General features: G+C 38.7%; 1 protein-coding gene across 1 annotated transcript in view; it reads right to left on the bottom strand.

The window, feature by feature from the left end:
• The window catches only part of Cep83 (centrosomal protein 83), a 93,664-nt gene that overhangs the window by 26,762 nt on the left and 42,727 nt on the right, over positions 1-24,175 (bottom strand). Inside the window, exons 6-10 of the mRNA XM_051139844.1 lie at positions 18,788-19,039; positions 16,595-16,726; positions 6,992-7,106; positions 5,679-5,823; positions 5,424-5,573 (exon numbers count right to left, since the gene is read on the bottom strand). Coding sequence (XP_050995801.1) covers positions 5,424-5,573; positions 5,679-5,823; positions 6,992-7,106; positions 16,595-16,726; positions 18,788-19,039 — 794 coding nt within the window. The remainder of the gene's footprint in view (positions 1-5,423; positions 5,574-5,678; positions 5,824-6,991; positions 7,107-16,594; positions 16,727-18,787; positions 19,040-24,175) is intronic.

Below are 24,175 nucleotides of genomic sequence, written 5' to 3'. Positions count from 1 at the left end.
TTAATTTTCTATAATTTTTACATGGTTAAATCTGTAGGTAACTCTATAAACATCACAAACTGAATAAATACGTAGTAAGGCAGCGTTCTGCAATATAAAAATGTGTGTGTGTCACATTCAAACACACATATACTTGCGCTTGTCTATGCAGGCACATGTGCAGATCAAACACTGACACAACTGGATACCTTCTCCAATCACCACTCCATATTACTTTTTTGGAACAGGGTCCCTCACTGAACCACAAACTTGCTCTTTTGGCTAGAGCAGCTGGCCAGCCCATCCCTGGAACTACCTGTCTTTGCTCTCCCGTGCTGAGGCTACAGGTGTGCATTGCCATGCCTGGGTTTTTCAATGGGTGCTAGGGATCCAAACCTCGTCCTCCCACTCGTGCAACAACAGCTTGACCCACTGAGCCACTGGCCAGGCCATAACAAGGTATTTTCTTTCTTTCTTTCTTTCCTTTTTGTTTTGTTTTTGTTTGTTTGTTTGTTTTTGTTTTTCGAGACAAGGTCTCTCTGTGTAGCCTTGGCTGTCCTGGATTTGCTTTGTAGACCAGGCTGGCCTCGAACTCACAGCAATCCACCTGCCTCTGCTCCTGAGTGCTGGGATTAAAGGCGTGCGCCACCACTACCCGGCTTACAAGGTATCTTCTAAGACATTATTTTTTGCACTATGACAGATCAGTGAGGAATAAGCCACTTTAATGAAAACAAAGCATTAGTATATAATAACAAAGTACCCCTAAAGTATAGATTAATGTCTAGCAGATCAACTACTTAACATATATTGTTCTTTTTAAATAATAGATGTTTTTATACATTATTTATACTTTTTCCTGTCGAGACCCATCCTTTCCCCCAGTCTCTGACATACCACAGATTCTACTAAATAGAAGCTACAATTACAGTTATTTTAGTGAAAAATAAACATAGGCTTGGTTGATGTGGTTACATTTATAAATCAGTAAATAATAAATGACATCAATTATATGACACTCCAAAGGGAGAAAAGTATACAATCTTGAGAAATACTCCTTCTGTCAGACATTATATGGTTATGGCATCCTTACTTTAAAATAAGTCTGAGGCCAATCATACATGATAAATGATCTAGAGAAACTCAAGAATAATAAAAAAAACAAGTTATCAAAAGTGGCTAATGAAACAGAAAATGATTTATATTATTGACAAGTTAAAGATGAAAACTGGTTTGTATTTTATTAAATGTTCCTAAATAAAAACAAAAGCTATGGATCAAGTTCACCACTATCTGTAAGTAATGATAGAATGCTGACATTTTATCACTACGGCTACAGAAGCTCAAAGCAAGAGAAGTAGGTGTGAATTCAAACAGAAAACATTCTAAACGGCCAAACTGTGAGATCACGATAGAATAAAATGATATATGGGGGTGTTTCCCTGGGGAAGGTAGAAAGAGACGCACAAACACTGTCCTGAATAGTTATGTATCTATTTGAATAAAAAAGATGAGCAAGACCAGCTCTCAAAGTCCAGCAACCAATGATGTAAGAAATCCTAAAATCCAGCGCGCGCGCGCGCACACACACACACACACACACACACACACACACACGCACATACACACACACACAAAATGAATGTCTCTTAATGTTCATACCCCAGGATGTTTCACTTGCTTTATCCTAGTACTGGCCTTGACATGTTAGGTCACAAAGGAAATATGAATGTGCTGCGTAAGTGAAAATATTTTCTGACCACAATGCTGTGAAACTCAAATTTAATAATAAAATAATAAAAGAGAAGCAAGAAGAAAAACAAACATTCTTTTCTATTCAAAAATTTTAAAAAATCTCTAAAGGTCAATAAAGTCAACTGTGCCTACTGCACCAGCGACTAATTAGAACATTTAAAAACAGCACCACTTTAATAGTACTAAAGTCTTAGGCATAAAACTTTGTAAAAGAAGAATATGTTGGTGAAGTATAAAAGTATATGACAGTAGAAGATGAGTGATGGAAGATATTCAAGAGTTGATTAGAAAATATTCTCGGGTCCTGGGGTCCTCCTCAAACTAAGGCACCAGCCAAGGAGAATATAGGCATTAAATGAACATGATATTCTCCACCGTTGAGCGGAGAGTGAGATCTGACTCTCACACGAACTCTGGTGCCCCTTTTCTGACCACGTCCCCTGGATGGGGAGGCCTGGAGGCACTCAGAGGAAGGATAGCAAGTTACCAAGAAGAGACTCGATATTCTAAGAGCATATATGGGGGGAGGAGGTCTCCCTCAATGACAGACATAGGGGAGGGGAGAAGGGGGGAAGTGGGAGGGAGGGAAGAATGGGAGGAAACAGGGGAAGGGCTAACAATCGAGATGTAATATGAATAAAATAAAAATAAAAAATAAAAAAGGAAAATATTCTCAAATTTACCTACAAAGTCAATACAATTCCAATCAAAATTTTAGCAAGCAGGTTTTTTTCAGATTTATTTAATTTTAATCTATTTTATGTATATGAATCTTTTGCCTGTACGTATGTACATGCATCATATGCATGGCAGGTGCCCAAGAAAGTCAGGAGAGGTCAGTGGATCCCTTGAAACGGGAGTTAAGAGTGGTTGTCTGTACCTGAACTTTGTCCCTCTTACAGAGGGACATGCACTCTCAACTGCCATGCTGTCTCTCTAGCCCTGAAAGCTAATCTCGTACTCAGGGAAGAAACAATATAGACAGCTCAACTAAGACCGGACTGACGCAAAGATGCCTGCCATCTACACTCCTACTCAGGGTTGCACTACATAACTCCCAGTGCAATTATAAATCAGTTGGGAATCTAAGAATTGGTAAAGAAATAAAATTATCTCTATTTGTAGATGAAGTTACTGAGTAAAATTACTCAATTTAGTACACAGATAGAATATAAAATTAACCTATAAAAATTTATTATCTCTATAAACATTAACAGAAGACAAAAACAAAAGGGAAAATACATCCACAACAACGAGGATTAGATACTTAGAAAAAATTTAATGCTTTAGAAAGAAGGGGAAAAAACCCAAAGAACTCAAGGGCCATCAAGATGGCGTAGTCAGTAAAGGCGTGTGTGCCACATGCTGTAAAAAAGGCAAAAGGACAGCCCAGTAAGTGGGGAAGCATTTCTGTTCACAGATAAAACAACACTAAAACGTTGGTTCTCTCTAAGCTAAATTAATGCAGTTGATTCAAAGAAGCAACTGCACTGACACATCAATCTAATAATTTGGAAATCTAGAGCCCTCTGAAGACTTGCAATTTGCAGAGGAAGATTCCAAGTGTAACCAACAGTTAATTTATTGCACTGCACCTCTTCCAACAGTCACAGTCAGTCTCACTACAGGCTCCTCTGTACACCAGCAGGCAGCGCTGTGCGTACAGTGTAGCAACCAGAGTGGGTAAATGTAACCTGTACCTGGACTGCTGACTGTTGCGTCTGATCCAAAAGGTGCAAAGAAGTAAGAAGTTACTGTTGTTCCTTTTTTTGGTTGGAATCATTTCCAGGGACCTCTCAGAACCAGTGTATATCCTTTTAAGTCTTTATTTTACTTTTGTTCCACTTCTGGAAGATAGTAAGGACCAGGACATTCAAAAGCTGAGCCAGTGCTAGGGTCTGTGAGGTCCCTACAATCCTGGGACTCAGGAGGCTGAGGCAAGAGGATCATGAGCTCAAGAAATTCACAGAAAGATTTTATCTTTAAAAAAAAAAAAAAAAGATAAAGAGCTGGCGAGCTGGCTCAGCAGTTGAGAACATTAGCTGCTCTTCCAGAGGATATAGCCTCAATTGCTAGCACCCACATGGCAGCTCAAAACCATCTGTAGCTCCAGTTTTATGGGAACTAAAGCCTTCTGACCTTCACAGGCACTAGGCACACACACAGAGACATATATGTAGATAAAACGTAAAATAAAAACAAACCTTAATAATAATAATAAAAAAGCTTAAAAACTTAAGAGGCCAGAAAGCAGTGGATAGATATATTTAATATACTTAAATTTTTTTCAACTACAAATTCTGTATCCACCAAAAACACTTCCAAAATGTTTATTTAATAATAAAGTTCATTTAGATTTTTTTTAAAGGGAGAGAATTTTTCAAATAAAAGTGAGGAAGTTTGTATGCATAAGACCTATGCAAAAAACAATCTTCAAGAGTGGTCAATGGGTAAAAGGAAAGCATCTAGGATAGTAACTCAAACTGATACACACACACACACACACACAAACAAAGATAGCAGTAACAGTAGATATGCGTGCAATTATAAAAGCTATTATTGTAATAGCAATTTGTAACTATACTTATTAACGGCTTAAGAGAATAGCGTTTTTTAAAATTAGTTTTAAAAACCTAGTAGTATTGTAACATTAGCTTAGAACTCTACAGTATGTTGTGGTCAATTTAAGAAACTGAGTCACAGCACTGTCACAGCATTGTGAAGGTTGAGAACCATGGTCTGGGCCTGATGTTAGGATTTCTATGATGCTAGAAAACAGGGAAATCCAGATGCAGAGACCCACAGCCAAACATTAGGCAGAGCTTGGAAAGTCCAACCGAAGATGGGGAGGAAAGATTTAAGAGCCACACCACAAGAAAACCCACAGAACTAACCTGAGCCCACAGGGCTTCACAGATTCTCAACTGCCAACCAGGGAACCTACATGGTACTGACCTAGGCCTCTGCACATATGTTACAGCTGTGTAGTGTGATCTTGTGGGACTCCTAACAGTTGGAGCAGGAGCTGTCTCTGCTTCTGTCACCCACCTCTGACCTTTCCCGTACTTGGTTGCCTTGGCCAGTCCTAATAGGAGGGGTGTTGCCTAGTCTTACTGCAGCTTGATATGCCTTGGCTGGTTATATCCATAGAGGCTGGCCCTTTTCTGAAGAGAAACTAAGGATGAGTGAATTAAGAGTGGAGCTGGGAGGGGAGGAGGAGGGAGAAACTGAGGTCCGGATGTAAAATAAATAAAATAAAAATTAAAAAGTAATTAATTACAGAGAAAAACATAAAGACATCCTCAGGAAGTGGCAGGAGCTTCTAATAATCAAAGCAGAGACTCTGCACAGAAAAAACATAAGAAAATCAGAGCTGGAAAACCTGAGTAACAACTAAAAGGTGAGAATGGTGAATGGATGCTAAAATTAGTAGAAGAATGTTCAATGAAAGTATTTACATAACCTCAAAATATGAAGAAGGGAACGGAGCCTAAGATTATTTGAATGGAGTGAAGATAAGAAACAAGTGAATAGGTCTGATTTATTGAAATGCTAACTTCTTTATCTTGACTGTAATACAGCTAGGAAATCTGTTACAACATGAAGATCAGGTGAAAGGTATGGAGGAATTTCCTGTGCTACTTTTACACCACTATGTCCTCAAAACTATCTTAAAGTGAAAAATTAACCTAATACTCTGAAGCTCCCTCCGGGCTGCCTCTTCCGCCATCTGCGAGGCCCGCAGCTTCTCTTCGCACTGATCCTTTTCAGACTGCCTCCAGACATCGTGCTCCACTTTCATTTTCTCTAAGTCTGATAATCTGTTCTCAAGTTCTAGCCTAAAACAACAGATGATAATTATGTTAGGAGAACTACAATAAAGATGATCTGAGAACACAATGTTTCCACACAGAAGCTGACATAAACTCAGGTCCAGCACTTACTTTTCATCTTGTAATGCCATGAGCTTCTGGTAACCTTCCTCCTTGGCAGCTTGCACTTTACGTATTAACTCACGATCTTTTTCCACCAAGAGCACTTTGTGATGCTCAACAGCTGACTTGAGGATCTCATTGTCTGACTGCAACCCTAGTATATTTGTACAAGAAAAATGAACTACGTTCAATATTAACATCAAAGTTTATAACTAACAAGCACTTGAAACCCAGTAAAGCAAAAGAACTGTGAACGTGTTTCTCCGGCAGCAGCTCATTATAGCATTCTCATAATAACGTAAACAAACTAAAACTTGGAGATCATTTTTATTGTCACATTTTAGGCAAATACACACACATCCTTCAAAAGGTTATACAAATGGATTCTTTTGAGTCTTGGGAGGTAAAGATCAGCTTAGATGAATACCCAAAGAGGCTCATCGACTCCATTTCTTACAGGAGGTCTGGAGCTGAAGTCCCAGGATAGTAGCATAAACTAGATGGTACTGGTAAATTAAAAGAGGGACAGAGACCTTATTAAAAAAAAAAAAAAAAAAACCCTAAGATTCTAGAAAAATACTATATTTCTAACAAAAGAAATATGTATTAACAACAGCATTTTCAAGGTTACTGAAAAAAATTCTCAAGTCCTGGAATAAATATTTTAGATAAGTAACTTCAGCAAAAAAATTATATTTAAACTCTTAAAAATGCAATATAGCAATAAATCCCAAACTCTAACACTTAAAAAAATTACTCTCAATTCTGATTATATATAGAAATGGTCAAAACAATCAATAATAAAAATTAACTACAAGAGGTCAACTCAAGTACAGTTACATCTGAAGGGTAGATTTTAAAAGTATTTAAGAAAGAAACGTAACCTCTGAGAAATCATGTTGAGGCATTTTAAGACTAAAATGGAGCTTTAAAATAAGCCCACATTGAACAAAGATTCAACAACTAACCTAAGATTTATAGCAAGACAAGCAAACAAAACACTATGACTGGGATCCACTTGCTTACAGTGTTCACCCTTGTAACCAGATGATGGGCAGCATTTAGAATTATAGAAACATGGTGGATATGCTCACATTTTCAATGTATTAATTCACACAGTAATCAAGAACTATTATATAAACATATGGTTTTTCATTATAGAAAGATCACAGATGAATAAAACATTCAACATAATAAAAATATTTCCTATATACTCTAAGATTAAGACTGAAAATCTGGAAAATGGTTTGGGTTGGTCTATCTTAATAATTTGAATTTAGACCTGAAAATAACAGAGAAAAGCATGGGAAATTATATATTACCATCCAGTTCACTTTGGATCTTATTCCTTTCTCTTTCTAGCTCACTCTTAGCTCTTGCTGCCTCCAGTTTGATGTCAGTTATTTCTAGTTTGTTTGAATGTTTAAGCTCTTTCACCTGTTGGTCATTAGAAATTGAAATTATTATTGGGTCATTTTCTTACCATTCAGTACATACCTAAAAGTGTAGGCAGAAATGAGAATAATTTGGTAATACAGGGTCTAAGTATCTTCCAAGAAAGTATCCCAGGGCCCAGAACAGATAACAAAAGTTATCTTTTCCTAATGGAACTAAAGCATTTATATACAAATATCTGGGTGGAGTCACCAAGGATTAACCTTGCCTTAAAAATCTTAACTGTACATATCTAACATCTGACAATTCAGAATATTTCAGGGGAAATATGTTGAAACTTTCCTTTTAAAAAGGAAGAAACAGAGCCGGGCATCCCAGCACTCGGAAGACAGAGGCAGATGGATTGCTGTGAGTTGAAGGCCAGCCTGGTCTACAAAGTGAGTCCAGGACAGCCAGAGAAACACAGAGAAACTGTCTTGGGGGGGGGGGGGGGAGGGGACCAGAAAAATAAGGAAAGAAAGAAAGCAAGAAAGAAAGAAAGAGAAAGAAAGAGCTAAACATGGCAGCCCAGGCCTCTGTTTTAGTCAGTACTCAGGAGGCAGAGGCAGACACATCTCTCAAAATTCAGATAATCCAAGGCTACTTGACTGGATCTGATTTCAGAAAACAACAAAAAGGTGGCAAGAAAGGCAAAGGCATTCTAGGTAGTAGGAACAGCATATCACACATTACTTAGGAATAATACCACATAATCTGCTCTTTAAACAATGAGCTATCCCTTACAATACAGCATAGAAAGAAAGGCTTAAAATCTGTGGGAGACAGCATTTTCTTAGAGTTATTTTTGCTATGACGCAACACCATGATCAAGAAGAAAAGGTTTATTTGGCTTACACGTCCACATCACAGTGCATCAGGACAGATTCTCCAACAAGGCAGAACCTGGAGGCAGGAGCTGATACAGAGGCCAGAGAAGAGGGTTGTTTACTGGCTTGCTGCTCAGGGTCTGCTCAGCCTGCTTTCTCATAGAACACAGGACCACCACAGCCCGGGATGGCATCATCCACGATGGGTTGGGCCTTACCCCATCAATTAAGGAAATGCCCTATCGGCTTGTCTACAGCCGCATCTTATGGAGACACTTTAATTGAGGTTCCTGCTCTCAGATGACTTTAGTTTGTGTCCTCGAGCTGACATAAAGCTATCCAGGTCAAAACAGCTGCTCAACACCTTTAAGGCAGAATGATTAACTTTGTTTTACAAAATTAACTCATGAGTTTGGTTAAGAAATAAAAGCCATCTAGCCGTGGTGGCGCACACCTTTAACCCCAGCACTCAGGGAGGCAGAGGCAGGCAGCTCTCTGAATTTGAGGCAAGCCTGGTCTACAAAGTGAGTCCCAGGACAGCCAAAGTAACAGAGAGAAACCCTGTCTCAAAAAAAAAAAAAAAAAAAGGGGGGGGGGATAAAAGCAAATAAATCAGTTCACAGCAAAACAATAACAAAAGAAGCCCAGAAAGGAGCAATTGAACTGGAGACTGAACTGTGTTTGCACACGTCCATCCTGTGAGGTAGAAGGAAGCGGACAAACACAAAGCATATAAATCCTTTACAGCAAACTCTACTTGTAAACACCCAGGTGAATTTCAACAATTTTCCATACTTTACATATAAATAATTCATAAAATATCAATTTTTAGTCTAAATATTCCTAGCTAACAATTTTTATCCAACAAATATTTACTAGATACCTACTATGTGCAAGGTACAGTTCTCGGAGCCAGGAATATAGCAGCAAAGAAAGTTTAGTCTTTCCAGTCATCCACACTATTAATTTACATTTTCCACAAAGTTCTAAAATTATGCACAAAGGCACCAGGCTTTAATCAATAGATGTAAAGGCTAGATAAATCTGTAATCTAACTTAAACCAAAGTTTAAAATTATAGAATAAGAGTAGAAAACTACAAACATATACAAGTCAAAAACATATAATGTGGAATGGTAGAAAAGGATGCTATACAGAGCCCAGTAGAACCCAACAACAAATGAAGATGGGATTTAAGACACAAATAGGTAAAGGGCCAAAGAGGAAGAACCACAGATAGTTTATTAGAAGAGGGTTTGTCTACAAAAGATACTGGGAACATTGCAAGAATGGTTTCATGTAATATACGTATCTCAAGAAAACAAAAAAGCAAGTACTATACTCTTTACATTGCTAATCACAATAAAAAGGATCCTTTCAAATTAATTTGTGTAGTACTAGATGACATAGACATAAGACAGACACCTGCTAGGGTTTTTTGTTTGGTTTGGTTTGGTTGCGTTTTTGAGACAGGGTTTCTCTGTGTAGCCTTGGCTGTCCTGGACTGATTTTGTAGACCAGGGTGGCCTTGAACTCACAGTGATCCACCTGCCTCTGCCTCCCCGAGTGCTGGAATTGAAGGTGTGTGCAACTACGCCAGGCCCCCTGCTGGTGTTTTTAATACTTAAAGTTTTTACTGTGTCATAATTTAAAGAACAATTTCAAAGTGAATTAAATTGTTGAGAAAATATATTAAAATATAATTACACTGACATAATTTATTACACACTAACTGCAAGAAATTGAGAATAACATAAGTTCAGTAAACCATACTATAACTGCTTTTAATGAGGTGATAAATTCAAGTCAATTTCATAGAATATTGAGTAATTTCATGGTAACCTAAAGAAATAAAAACCTATTTCATATCAATCTCACCCTGAGATTTACTAAAATAAATAGAACATTCTTTAGCTGGAAAGTTGGAGCAGTCAGCAAGATGCTTGCAGCACAAACATAAGGAAGCGTGTGCGTGTGTGTAAAGTGTTTCTTTGGTGCCATACTTCTTTGTTCTTAAAGTAATGAATTTACTTATATAACCAGTAATTGTTAAGCTCCCAAAATGTTTCATATCTAAAATATAAAAACACTAAAAGAATTTTAAAAGCATGAAAAGAGGGAAGAGCGAGTTTAAGGAGTCAACTGTTTGCCTTACAGGCATGATGACCTGAGTGTGGGTCCCCAGGACCTACGTTAGAAATAAAAATCGTGTGGCATGCCAGGATTCCCAGAGCTGGGGAGGCAGATCAGAAGCAGCTAGGAAGCTTGTCTCCAAAGATACCATGGAGAACAAGTGAGGAAGATACCTCATCATGACCTCTGTCCTCCACATTCCCACATACACAAATGACAAGTTCAAATACCAGTAAACTCTGATGGTAGAGCTTCGGTCATCATGTCCCTGTGCTCAGGCTTCCAAACCTAGAAGCCTAAACTTGAAGAATATCTTACCTCAGTCTCTCCCCCAAGCTAAGTCACTGTCTATTAAGACAGAGTTCAGACTGGAGAGATGGCTCAGAGGTTAAGAGCACTGTCTGCTCTTCCAAAGGTCCTGAGTTCAATTCCCAGCAAACACATGATGACTCACAACCATCTGTAATGTGATTTGACACCCTCTTCTGGCCTGCAGGTGTACATGCAGATAGAGTACTCACATAAAATAAATGAATAAATCTTTGGGCTGGAGAGATGGCTCAAAGGTTAAGAGCACTGTCTGCTCTTCCAAAGGTCAAGAGTTCAATTCCCACCAACCACATGGTGGCTCACAACCATCTATAATGAGATCTGGTGCCCTCTTCTGGCATGCAGGTGTATCTGCATGCAGAACACTGTATAATAAATAAATAAATAAATTCTTAAACAACAACAACAACACAGAGTTCACCAGAATCTATCCTTTGTATTGTAGTTTGCTCTACACTTTTGACACCACAGAAACAAATATCCAGATATGTGGACTAAAACAGAATTTTAATTGGTAGTATTGGGAATTTTCTAAGTGTTCAAAATCTGTTAAAGTACACAAATCTACAAAAATAAACTGTGATGGGGCTGGCATCTGCAGCTCTTTCAGAGAGCTCAGGATCAGTTTGACCAGCAGCCACGTGACGGTTCACAGCTGTCTGTAACTCCGCATCCAGGGGATCCAGTATCCTCTCTTTGACCGCCGCCCCCCCCAGGCACAAGGGCAAACATGGCACACATACAGACATGCAGACAAACACTAATATAAAACAAGTAAACCTTGCATTTTTAAAAACAAAACAGAAAACACTATGCAGGAGAAACAATATAGTTTTTTTTAAAGGTGTTACACCAGACGCCTGGCTATAAATTTCAAAGCAATGATATCTGACTTCTGGCTTTTTCTAAATTCTGAGACAGTATGACCTCCTTTACTTAGCTAAATAATCACAATTCTGAAGGATGGTTTCTGTAACTAAGATCTCTAAAGACTGAAAACCTCAAGAAGCAACTTAATGTTCTTCGCTGGATGTGAGATATCATTAAAGACCTCATCTTTAGGCCATCTCTGATAACACCGCTAATCTGAGACACTGACACCGCATAGCTTTGTTCTAAAGCCTAACATTGACAAATTTAAACTACTTAGTTAAACATACCCCAGGTGTTCCTTTGCACTGCAAACAGCCATTTGCTAGGACTGCAAAATGTTGATGAAAATGTCAAGTTGCAAAGAAAACTGTGACACACGTTAGAAATATTTTAAAAATTATCCTTCCTGCAATCCTTTTACATATAAAATTTCAGAAGAAACTTGCTTTGTCTGGAGTTGAAGGATGTATTGAATACTTCATTTATATGCAAACTACTTCAAGTATGCCTTAAAAACCACAAGCAATTCTAAGCAAAGTGCTAATAAACAAGCATAGAGAAATAATACCAAACTCCTGTTTTCCTTCAGTGGAATAAGAGATTCCATTTATTCTCTAACTTGCAAAAAGAAAACAATAGTGAAGGGTGTGTGTACAGGACACAGAAGAGATGGTCAGTACACAGATGAGCCAGAGAACTAGGGCAGAATCCCCTCCCCCTGCCCCAAGAGTTAGAAGCCACTAGCAAAGCCCAGAGTATCCAATGTCTTATTGTTACATTTGCAGTTCCAGTTATTTCAGGAACCAAGGCAGGGTACTCAGAGCTAAAACAATGTACTGTAAATACCGAATACTTAAATACTATTAAGCAAAACTGAAAACAGTTTATAAAGGACTTGAAGAAAAAATTGAGAATTTCCTATATCCTGAATTTATTCCTTTGTGTTTTATATCTGTTTTGATTGGAGGGGGGAATGTTAAGATATTGCTAAATTCTTATTACTGTAGACATTTAATCTATATGTGCTGGCCTGAGTCAGGAAGAAACCACATCATTAATTCATTTCTAGTGGGGTTTATATTATAGGATGTTGGAAGAATTCTTAGACTTGTTGCACTTAGGAAATTAGGATCCCAACGAGATCAACAGGCTATTAAGGACATGAAATAGCTTGTCTACGGTGATACATTTACTGACCAAACAGGCTCTGGGCTTAAAAGGAAGAGAAAACAAGTATTCTTTTCTTTCTTTCTTTTTTTGTTTGATTGTTTTTCAAGACAAGGTTTTTCTGTGTAGCAACCCTGGCTGTCCTGAACTTCCTTTGTAGACCAGGCTGGCCTCAAACTCTCAGAGATCCGCCTGCCTCCACCTCCTGAGTGCTGGGATTAACGGTGTGCGCCACCATGCCTGGCCTTTATTTTCTTATTTAAGGATACACTAAAAGTAAAATGAATGAGTTAGGATTCAAAGTATGTTCCTCTCATTCAAAGCCCATGGACTTTGCATTGTATTTCATTACTTATTCCAGAATGGCATACTTTCTACAGATAACCTAAATTAAACCTATAAACTAACAGGCACTACCTAAAAATTAAGATATCTTAATAACTGTGATTGGGAATAGCTAATTGGTAGAGTGCCCAGCACACACAAAGGCATAACTTCCACTCCTAATGCCACAAAAAGGAGAGAAGAAGAGAAGAAAAATGTATGTGTGTGTGGTGTGTAGATTTAACCTTTGAAAATCTTATTGTAGTTGAGTATGGTGCTACATATAATGTGTACTGCATAAAGGTGGCACATGCCTTGAATCCCAGTACTCTGGAGGAAGAGGCAGGTGGATCTCTGTGAGTTTAAGGCCAGCCTGGTCTACACTGAGCTCCATCACAGCCAGAGCTACATACTAGAGAGACCCTGTCTCAAATAAATAAGCAAACAACAAATAAATAAATATCTTGTTTGCCTAATTTAACTTTTAGTGTCAGCAGAATTCAATGAAACATCGGGTACAAAACATGTATGCTATAGATAAATTGAAACAAAAATAAAAAGTCACTATATATATAATCTACAACATGAAGTAGTCTGAATTATTAAATTTTTAAAAATTACATTAGATAATTACATAATTGGGAGAAGGGACATACAAGTGCAGATGCATGTTTGGAGATCAGAAGACACTTTCATGAATAAGTACCAGGAATGGCATGCAAGAGCCTTTACCTATTGCTATCTTGTTGGCTTTTAATAGAAAAAAATTGAGTAGACTATCTTCCAAGGGTAGCATCCATACATACATCTAAAATTACTATTTCTGTGTTCTGAGCACAAAAAAATCCAATACTTTTATCACAATACTTTGAAAGAAAGTTTTAAACTTATACTAATAAAATACATAGTCATTTTCCAAAACAGAATGCTAGTTCAAATGTATGAAAAATGGTAACAAGAACATCCTAAGCATGAATTATTATTGGTACATTAGTTGTCTGTAGATGAATTTACATGGAAAATCAAATAGTCACAAGATGGCATGATGACAGAAAAGAGACTAGCAGCAATTGTTACATGGCCACAGGTTAAAACAAAGGGGTATGATACACCCATACAGAACCCTATTGGAGGGAGTCTATGGGAGGTACCCTGCAAGGCTAGAAAAACTGATCCTTGAGGCCATGGGTTGCCAAACAAAACCCCCAGTCCCAGGGATGGGATAAGTCCCTGTGAATCATTAGTTGCAAGGCCCCAGGCTTTAACATTCTTTCTGCCCCTCTTCCTCAGTCCCCCTAAACCACTTCTCTGGGTTGCCTACTAGAACCAGGTAAGACCCTTTTGTAAAAGACCCCACACTTCATGCATGCACAGTAAGGGGAAATCCATGGGAACTGAGCTGAAAACTCTTCCCCGTCACCCAGTTTTCACAGTGCCAGAAGGTGCAATGCAGGCTGCTGGAAAGGATGGGCATCAGTGTCTTCTAGATGTGAGTCCCACCATCTACAAAAGCCAACCTGTCAGGTGAGTTGTGCCCAGCTATGCACCAGGGGTGCTAGTGTTAGGGGGCTACTAGCTACTAACGGCTGTCTCATTAGTTTTGAGACCCAGTGCACAGGAGGTGCTGCATTCTGTAAACCTGGTCAAAAACCCATGGTGGAAGAGATCATAGGCTCTAGAGGAAAACTAAATATGGATGAATGTGGGTAGAAGGAGAAAATAATCACAGGTATAAAACTGTCAACAAAATTAATTGAATTTAACAAGGAAGAAAAACAAGAGCTGTCTGACTTCCTAGCCAGAACAGTGTCTCCAGGCAACCATGAGCCTCCACGTGTGGAGACGTTAGCTCTTCTCAGTCCACACACTGCCCATGAGCCATCTCAAGACATTCTTGGCCAAGACAGTGCCTTTAGTAAACACAGTGACTACCTTAACCTGTGAGTCATTCTGATTTTTACAGTAATTGTATATACTTGCTCTGATGAACACAAAATGATTTCACTGATTTGGAAACCAATCTTATTTTCAAGATCTTAGAAAAGTCCAAAGACTAAAAACAGTAGTATGTTAGTGAGTATTTGTTACAACTTATGATAAGCATTTATGTATAATACATCATTTTTTTCACAATTCTACAGATATGTATATAAACATAGATAGATACCAAAGTTTCAAAGAGAAATACAAAAGTCACATAGCTAATTAAAAAACAAAACAAAAAAACCCTTATATTCGATCTGTCTAACTCCAAAGCTGCTATCTTATTTCCATATATATATATATATATATATATATATATATATATATATATATATATATATGGAAAAACTGAATTTGAGAAAAACTTTAAGACATAAATATTCGAGGTTGGTCTGCTGTATTTTGATGCTAATTACTGCTTGCTGCCTCTGTGACCACCAGTACCTGGCCTAGAGCCTAACCTATTTGGCCAATAAAAGTCCATCACACCTGGGCAGGGCAAATGGATAGGCGTGGCTAAGGTTCCCAGGCTTGGGGTGACAAAGAGAATCTTGAGAGGAGGAGAGACCAGAAGGGAAGAGAGAAGAGAGAGACTGCACCATCATGGATTAGATGGAGGAGAAGCACATGGCCGGCATGGATGGAGGATTTGGCCCAGATGAAGAACATTAGGAAGTATTTGAGATTATGGATGGGAGGTAGCTTGATAGAAGTTATTAGAAGCAGATGACATGGAATTGGGACAGGGATCCCATACCTGCCCCACTATGGGAAGTAGTTTAGAGAATTAATGTCTGCCCTGTCGCAGGTTAACTAAGGCTATTTTAAAATATAACAGGTGTCTGTGTCTTGATTGATTGCCTGCGGGTTAGAAAATACTGCCGTAATAAACATAGGTCTAATAATAAATATTGTTAGGACATACTGGTAATTTAACTGCAACATATAAAGATGACTTAAGAACATTCAAATGACATTTTAAGGATCATTTAAAAGAAAATCATGTTGTTAGGATTACTTAGTGAAGAAATATTAATAGGTATCTATTATGTGAAGTGACCTCCCAGGATGTATAAACACTGTAATGAAAAGCAGTGTCTGCTACCATGGAGTTGACACTTGGTTAAGGAGAAAGTGGTAAGGAGAGATTTAAAACAAACTAAAGCAAACAGGGGCTGGGGAAATGCATCGGCGGGTAAGAGTACTTGATGCTCTTGCAAGATCCCAGAACCCACATTGCAGCTAACAGCCAAATGTAATTCTAGTTCCAGGGGATCTGATGCCCTCTCCTGACTTCCTAGAGCACCACACACACATGTAACACAATAGATACATGCAGGCACACACATAAAATAATACAATCTTTTAAAAATAAAAATTAAATATATAAGATAGCATTAAGAGTTATGAAGATAAACAGAACAGGCTAGGAAAACAGAGAATAAGACAGAAGAGGGAAAATACTATTTTACTATTTTGAAGACAAGGAAGGCAGGCCTTGTGTAGGTTACAACTACAGAAAGGAAGGAAGCAAGACATGTAAATATGTGAGGGAAGTTCACAGCAGGCACACAAGTGCAAAGACCCCAGCAAGAGTGAACTTTTTCAAAGAAAGTCCATGAGAGAAGAGTGAAGTGCATAGGACGGGAAACAGTGCTGATGGCTGAGGAAGGACTAAAGAAGACAGGTAATACAGAGTACAGAAAACAAGAACCAGTTAGAAATCTATCACATTTAAAAGATAAGAAGATAGGGGTGAAAACATATTTCAATATCGAGACTTATTCAAATGCCACACTTCTGTATCACTGTGCAGTCTCAAGCTCTCTAGATGAAGCAAAGCACAGCAACTCACTTCACTGCTCAGAGCACTTATTTCTCGGTCAGCTTTATGCAATTTGCTGATTAAAGACGTGTTTTGTTCATTGCTTGATTGCAGCTCTCTCTCTAAGCGTTCAGCTTGTAGCTTAGCTGACTGCTTTTCAGCCTTCAAGACAAAAGATTTTTAAAGATTTACCTATAATCTTTCATATTATATTAAAAGTAAGCATTCTTTAAAATGTATATGCAATCAAACACAAAAATTAATCATTCAGAACTTAAGCAACACTAACGTCTCCCAATGTTTTCTCAAACTGACCTGCACAACTCAATCCATCTCTTTGAGGAGAGCACATACTAGATGCCTCAGTATGGGAGTGCTGACATAGTCTAACATTTTTAGACATTCTGGCTCACAACAGTTAGGAAAAAGCATCTTAGACAGCAGCAAAAAAGGAGGCTAACAAGTCCCCCAACTGAGTTAGAGGAGCTTGCTTGCTGCCAGGCCTGATGCCCTGAACAAGATCCCCAGGACCTAAATGGCGGAATGTGAGTACCAGCGTCCACTAGCTATCATCTGTGCCAACCATGTACCCTGGCAGACATGCACTAATATACACATATAAGTGAATGCTTTATCTCATTAATCACACACAAAATAAATGAATATAAAATAAATGAAAATCTACAATCAACAGAGATTTTTTTCCCCAAAGAGACAAAGACAAAAACCTCAAAATTCTCAACTGTCCTGAAGCCTTTTGAAACATGAGCAAAGAAGCCTCTGATTTTACCCCACAATTAAGATTCTTACTGAAATCTCTAAATTGCCAGGAATTTCCTTAAAGTGATGCTCAGAGTACTCTTACCAGAGAGGAAAAACTAAAAGCATCTAAACATTTCTAGTGGAGATAAATAACACCACAGTGTTTTTGTACTTACAGAATAAACCACAGGTTTAACTTTCTATGCATGTTTACTACACTAAATAAGAACTGTATTCAGCCTATAACTCAGGGAACAACAACTATTTTCTTCAATTATAAAATGATATTTTGTGTACAACAACAGCCAAGAAATGCTGGAGAAAAAAATGCTGCCATGTATTTACTTTTCATTTTTTCTCACAAATGATAAAAATTAAATACAGACTCTTCTGAAAAATGTCACAAATGAGTCATCTGTCTTTTGTCATCATTCAACTTACCCTGAAAATAATCACTCTAGGTGCCCTTGCTCAAAATTCACACTGAGCTATACACTATATCAGCTGCAAATACCTTACCCTGTCACTATGCAAATATATTAAGGATTGCAAAACGGCAAGCTAAAGTATCTGAGAGTAAACTGGCTTATGTCTAAGGTCCAATAACACTGACAAGTTTAACTCTGGAAATCAACTAGTACTGGCAAAAACCTCACCCTCCCACCCACCCTTAAAAATGTGACTTCTGCTCTTCAAAAGTTACCAGTGTTTTCCACATACTAGCTGACTGCCCCATCATCATTTTGTATTTTGAAGCTGGATATTAACTCCAAACTATATGCCTACAGTTTCCTTCCAGCTCAACTACCTCCTAACTATCCCAAAGGAGGGAAAACCAACGCTGACCAAATAAAATGAAAATAAGCAGTAGTGTCTCTGCTCCATCAGAGGCCCTGTCCTAACATGATGGAAACCAAGTTTCCATAACTGATCCCTCCAAGGGTCCCTGTGTGACTCTGCCGACACTGTCCTTTCTCTAATGAACATGGGGAAATAGTTCAGTAAAGATCTCTATGCATTACCAGCCCCCTAATCTTTTATCACTCTGGCTAAAAACTATTGCAAGTTACGTGCAATACATTATGTCTGCTCAAAGAGGATTCATGATTTTAAGAAATTCTAGTATAAGGAATTTATAATTTCAAAATAAGTACTCTGTTTTCAGATAACTTTAGTCTTGGAAATTTGGGCGTATTTGCACACTATACTCTGTGACATTTTAAAACTTAAGTCACTTCCCTTAGCTGATTCTTCCCAGAGAATAACCATCCCTCATGCATGTAGTAGCACAGCCACTGCTGCTGAATCAAAACCTTTCTTCTTCATGTGTACACTTGGGACTACACAAATGCGTCAGCATTAGATCGGCGAGCATGTATTTGTGTTCTAAAAACCAAAGGCTTGTCAAGTGCATGTTTAAAACTTAAGCCATACTCTACTGGGAAGCAATTAAAACCTTACCTCCAAGGATCTGAGTGTAGCCTGCATCTCAGCCAACTGCCTCACCTGTATTCTTTGGACATTTTCTACCTGAGCACCAGAATTCTCTTTCTCAGCCCTTAACTCTGCCACTTCAGCCTCCAACCCTTTCAGTTTCTGAAGCAAATGGGCTTTCTCGCGCGCAAGCTGCTCCACTCGCTTGCTGTCTCTTGTGGGATCTACAGTAAGCAGCTGGTTGTGCAGTTCCTCCTTATCTCTCTCCAGCCGTGCAACCTAAGAATTTGAAAAGAAGCACACACGCACTAAATTATTGAATTTTCAGTCATGAACATGCTTTACAAGTCAGTAAATTAAAATTAAAAACTGCACAACATGAAAGCTCAGGTGCGGAAATGAAGCAAAAAGGGAAAAAGTGTAAAATGTCACGTTCTTCACTCTGTGCTCAGCATGACTCAATTTTAAGGGCAGGAGGTTGTCCTGTCTTCTCTCTCTCCCCACAGTGTCTGGCACAGGGCTTAATCAGTTGCTGACCAAAATTCAAAATTGTAAATACTAATAATTATTTAAAATATATAAACCTCACAAGCCCGTGATAGGAAGTCACACAAGGCCAATTCACAGACCACTCCTAAATGTCTTCACATGACAGTTAATTCTTTGGCTTTGTCTAGGCTAATAAATCATCTGTTTGTGAACATGCAATTCATTCAACATCTGTATAAATAAATACAAATACAGTCAATGAACTTTTAAAGTGATGGTGAAGCTTATTAAAGTCCTAACTGTAACTACAGCCTATGTTCAGTATTCCAGGGCATATTAGTCACTGAGAACTCAAAGAGACAAGATACAAGTAGTAGTCTCTTTCATAACAACTTTCATCACCAGATGCCACATGCCTCCAAATGAGTGGGTTCCAAATGGTTTTCTAACACCTGATTTATTTCAGAGGCCCCTTGCTGCTGAGGATTTAGGGACTAAAAATGAGAACACACACACACACACACACACACACACACACACACACACAATTTGTTGATCTTTCTAGTTTTTTAAAAAACTAACTTACTGCTTTTAACTCTATTTCCTTTTTGTTCTTGTTGTTGTTGTTTTTGTTTTAATTTCCATCTTTTTCTGTATGGTGCCAGAGATTGAACCCAGGGCCTTGAACAAGATACACCAGTGTTCTACACTGAGTAACAACCCAGCCTCTTCAATTCTCTTCTATTTTTCCCTCTATATTGCGGTTACCCCTTATTATTCAACTGAACCACTGCAAAAAGCATAACCAGCGGCTATTACTAGCCAAAATCAATACTGAAGACTCAATCTAAAGGATTGAGACCTCAAAAGGATACTAAAGGATTGCTTGGGGACTCAGACAAAGCTGGCAGAGTTCTCGATGAAGTAAAGAGGTGTGGGGCTTCCACAGCCTGTTTCCTCATCTTCAAATGCCAAGTGTGGCCCTTTCTCTGATCTTATTCAGCCCTACAATGAGTGTGTGCATAATGGATATTAAAGATATCACCAGACCATAAAGATGGCGATACCCAGTATATAAGTATATTACTCAGAAAATAAAACTCACTCACCAAGGTAAGCATCAAAAGTCCAGCCAATGGGGTCAGTACGCACAAAACGCCAGGGCTTAACTCCCAGCACCGTGCTCCCCCTCACCAAATAAATAGAAGAGAGCATAACTAATTCATCTCTCTCCTATTACCTCCCCCATCTTTAATGTAGAATAGTCCCCTTCAGGTTTGTGCTTGGACTGCATTTATTCTTTTTTTTTTTTTTTCATCTTTCAACAAACTATATGACTTTGTATTAAGTCACATTATTTTTAACTTTCTAAGAACTTCATAAACACACAGTTATTTGTATCATTTTTATCCTTCCCTATCTCCTCTCCAATTCCTATGTTCCACCTATCCTTTCTCAAATTTATGACCTCCTTTTCTACTTATTGTTTCTATGAATATTGTAGGTGTACAGACACATACACACATACAACCTACTGAGTCCAGTTACTGCTGCCATGTGCACATGTATGCAGGGCTGACCACGCAGAACTGGGAATTTATCAGGAGTCTCTCATCTCTGGAGAAACTAGATTCTCCATCCCTTAGAAGCCACCAACTGCCTGTAGTTTTTCACTTAAGGACAGAGCCTTGAGACGGTGTCCCCATCTACTCTGGCATTCTGAGTGATACGGTGCCTGCTATGGTTGAGAGTTTGTGGATGCAGCACCCCTGTCATGTCTAGAGGACATTTTTTAACAGCACTGCCCTGGCTCTGCCTCTTAGAACTTTTCTGGCCCCTCTTTCGTGATGTTCTATGAGCCTTAAGTATAGAGACTATGCTGCAGATGTCCCAATCAGGGCTGTGCACCCCAGTCACATGCTCTCTACTTTTTGACCACTTGTAGATCTCTGAAGCACCCCCATCTCCTGCAGAAGAAGCTTCTTTGACGAAGGATGAAATACTTCTCTATGGCCTAAAGAAAAGTATTTAGAATAGTTGATGTCTTCATTAATTTAGAAAGATATCAGTAGTAGGGTCCCTTCTAAAGTCTCTGATCTTTCTATGGGTCTTAGCTGGGTTCACAGTACCAGGCATGCATTCCCTCATACTGAGTAGCCTAAAAGTCCAATTAGACAATTGCTGGACTACCCCCAAGGTGTAAGTGCCACTACTGGATGGTTGTGGTACCCTGCCAGGCCAGTAGTTACTGTAGTTCACAGGCACTGTTGATTACTTTTCTCCCTTGGCATCTTGCAGAGCACCTTTAAATACTATGGGAGTTAGTTAGTCCTCAGGGATGAGCCATCCAGGTCACCTTGATTCCTCAAGTCCTATGACAAAAAATATGTGGTGTTTTCACCAATAGGGCCATACCTTCAAGTTCTAGAATGCAATCAAAGGCAATAGCGCTAACCTACATTATTTTAGGGTTTCTTGGACACCCCGGGTAAGTTACTACTTTTATCCCAGTTCAGTTTAAATGAAGAGCTCAGTCTGGGTAATTTTTAATAATTTATTTGTATTTTATGTACATCAGTGTTTTGCCTGCATATGTCTGTGTGAGGGTGTCAGATTCCCTGGACAAGGAGTTACAGACAGTTGTGAGCTGCCATTTGGGTGCTGGGAATTGAACCTAGATCCTCTGAAAGAGCAGGCAGTGCTCTTAATCACTGAGCCACCTCTCCAGCCCCAAACTACATTATTTTTAAGATACTGCTTAGCATTTGCATAAGGTAACCCAAACATGTTTTGTTTGGACAGTGTTGGGGACTAAAGTCAGGGTCATGAACTTTCCCACTAAGCTACAGCCGCAGCTGCTAACAGTTGTAATGTGCTATTGTTATTGGGAGGGTGGCTCACATAGGTCAGGATAAGGTATCTGAGACAATGGTGCCCTCAAGTAAGATAAAAAGTTAGTAGTGACACTTTTGCAGCGCCCATTTTAAATATAAGCTAATGCTTGAGAGGCACCTGTGTGACACCTGCAGTGACAGCTGAGGCGATGACAAGTGGCAGTCAAGATTAGATTCTAAATCTGTAATTCCTCAATCGGAACTCACTATCAAACACCCTTCCTGGCCAAATGGGTGGCCACTGCTTTCTAATTACTAAACTCAGGAACCACTTGCAGGATAGATACTAAGCACTTTGTATCCTGCACTATTTTAGGTAGTAAAGATATGCACAGCTCAGCAGAGATGCAAACACAAACCCATGCAGCTGAGGAGCCTATTATATTCAATCACTGCCATAACAACACCCCTGGCTCGTTCATCTGGGCACAGATTTTGGACACATCCTCGGCTCTTCCTTTTTCTTCCACTTTTAATCAGATTCACGTGTCATTTTCTTTGATGTCTTTCATTTGTTTTGATCTCAGTTCTTCCTCTCAATTTCCAAAGGTCTTTCTCTAATTTCTCTTCTTTGACATCTATCCAAATCTGCCTGTACTGCAGTCACATTCACATTTACTTTAACCTCTTCTAGACTAAAAACTTGCTTGACAAGTAAGACAATGTTTAGTATTAACCAGTTTTGCTTTTCTAAAAGGTGAAGTAGATGAAATGGACAGAAATACTTCAGGGATTATGAAGAGTAGTAGGCTTCTTTTTCAAAGGACAATAGTATCACTCCAATTCCTTGAGGCACACATGGGAAAAGGCAGTGTACCTAATTGCTCTATCCATCTTTGTTTTTACTGCCTTTATGGTGTAGAATACAGAAATAGCTAAGCAAACGGGCTCTACAATCAAGTACCTAGGCTTTGTTTTTCAGCATTTTAAAGCTACTCTATACTTCCTTCTGACTTTTAAGAAAGTTGTCACTGATACCATTTTTTCTTCTTCTGTAAACGATGTATATGTGCACTTGGATACAGGTGCTGGCCCACAGAAGCCAAAAGAAGGTGTCAGATCCCCTGGAGCTGGAGTCATAGGCAGTAGTGACCACTCAACATGGTTGCTGGGGATCAAACTCAGGTTTTTAAAAAGAGTCGTACACACTCTTAACCACTGAGCCCAGCCTCCCTGTGAACTCTTAATCCTCCTGACTCAGTCTTCTCAGTGCAAGGATTAAAGCATGTATCATCACCCAGCTTGGATTGTTTTGTTTTGTTTTTTTAAATAAGCCCTTTTTTATCCAATAATGATAAAATATAATATCTGCCATCTCAGTGTTGGCATCTACTGCTACCTTACATTTAGTTTTAGGACTTTCTTGGTTTTGATGTGAGACAAATGATTTTCAATTAAATCTTGAAACTATATAGAAAATTTGTGACTCTGAATCAAAAGTAAAATGTGTTTTAGTTTGCATCTTATGGTATCACTGAGTGACGGTAATGCCCACTATACTATGCCTCCTGAGGAAACACAAAGAGGCATCCCAGGCTCCCTGCACTGCCTACCACGGCACCAGGCTGGGTGTGGGATGCTTTACTATTCAGAAGCCTATCTTTGGTATTAGGATAATGCTGGTCCTAAAGGATGACTCAGAAAGCAGCCTACACTTTCTGGTAAATATTACAGAGGACTTGCATAAGTCCTTCCTTAAATGTAAAGTCAATTATTAGCTGCTGGTTGTTTTCCCCTGGATGCCAGACCTGAATTTATTAGTTCTTTTAGTGCTAGGTCCTTTGATTTCCTTCATATTCTTTTGAATCTTTGTCCTGAGATAGAGATAATGTATTTCAGATATTTGATTTCAAGTCTCACTTGCATACCTGTTAGAACCAGAAGAGCATTTAGTCTACACCTAACTCAGTGCATCACACACTAAGGGATTTTCCATCCCAGTTGGCTGATGTAAAGATAAATTTGGACCTGTTCCATGTGAGCTCAAGGTATTGTTTTGCCTGGACCATTATCATTCCTTCTCTAGCTTTGT

Source organism: Acomys russatus, chromosome 31 (genome assembly GCF_903995435.1).
Source record: "Acomys russatus chromosome 31, mAcoRus1.1, whole genome shotgun sequence".
Lineage (NCBI taxonomy): Eukaryota > Metazoa > Chordata > Mammalia > Rodentia > Muridae > Acomys > Acomys russatus.
This window is presented reverse-complemented; position numbering and strand designations above follow the sequence as displayed.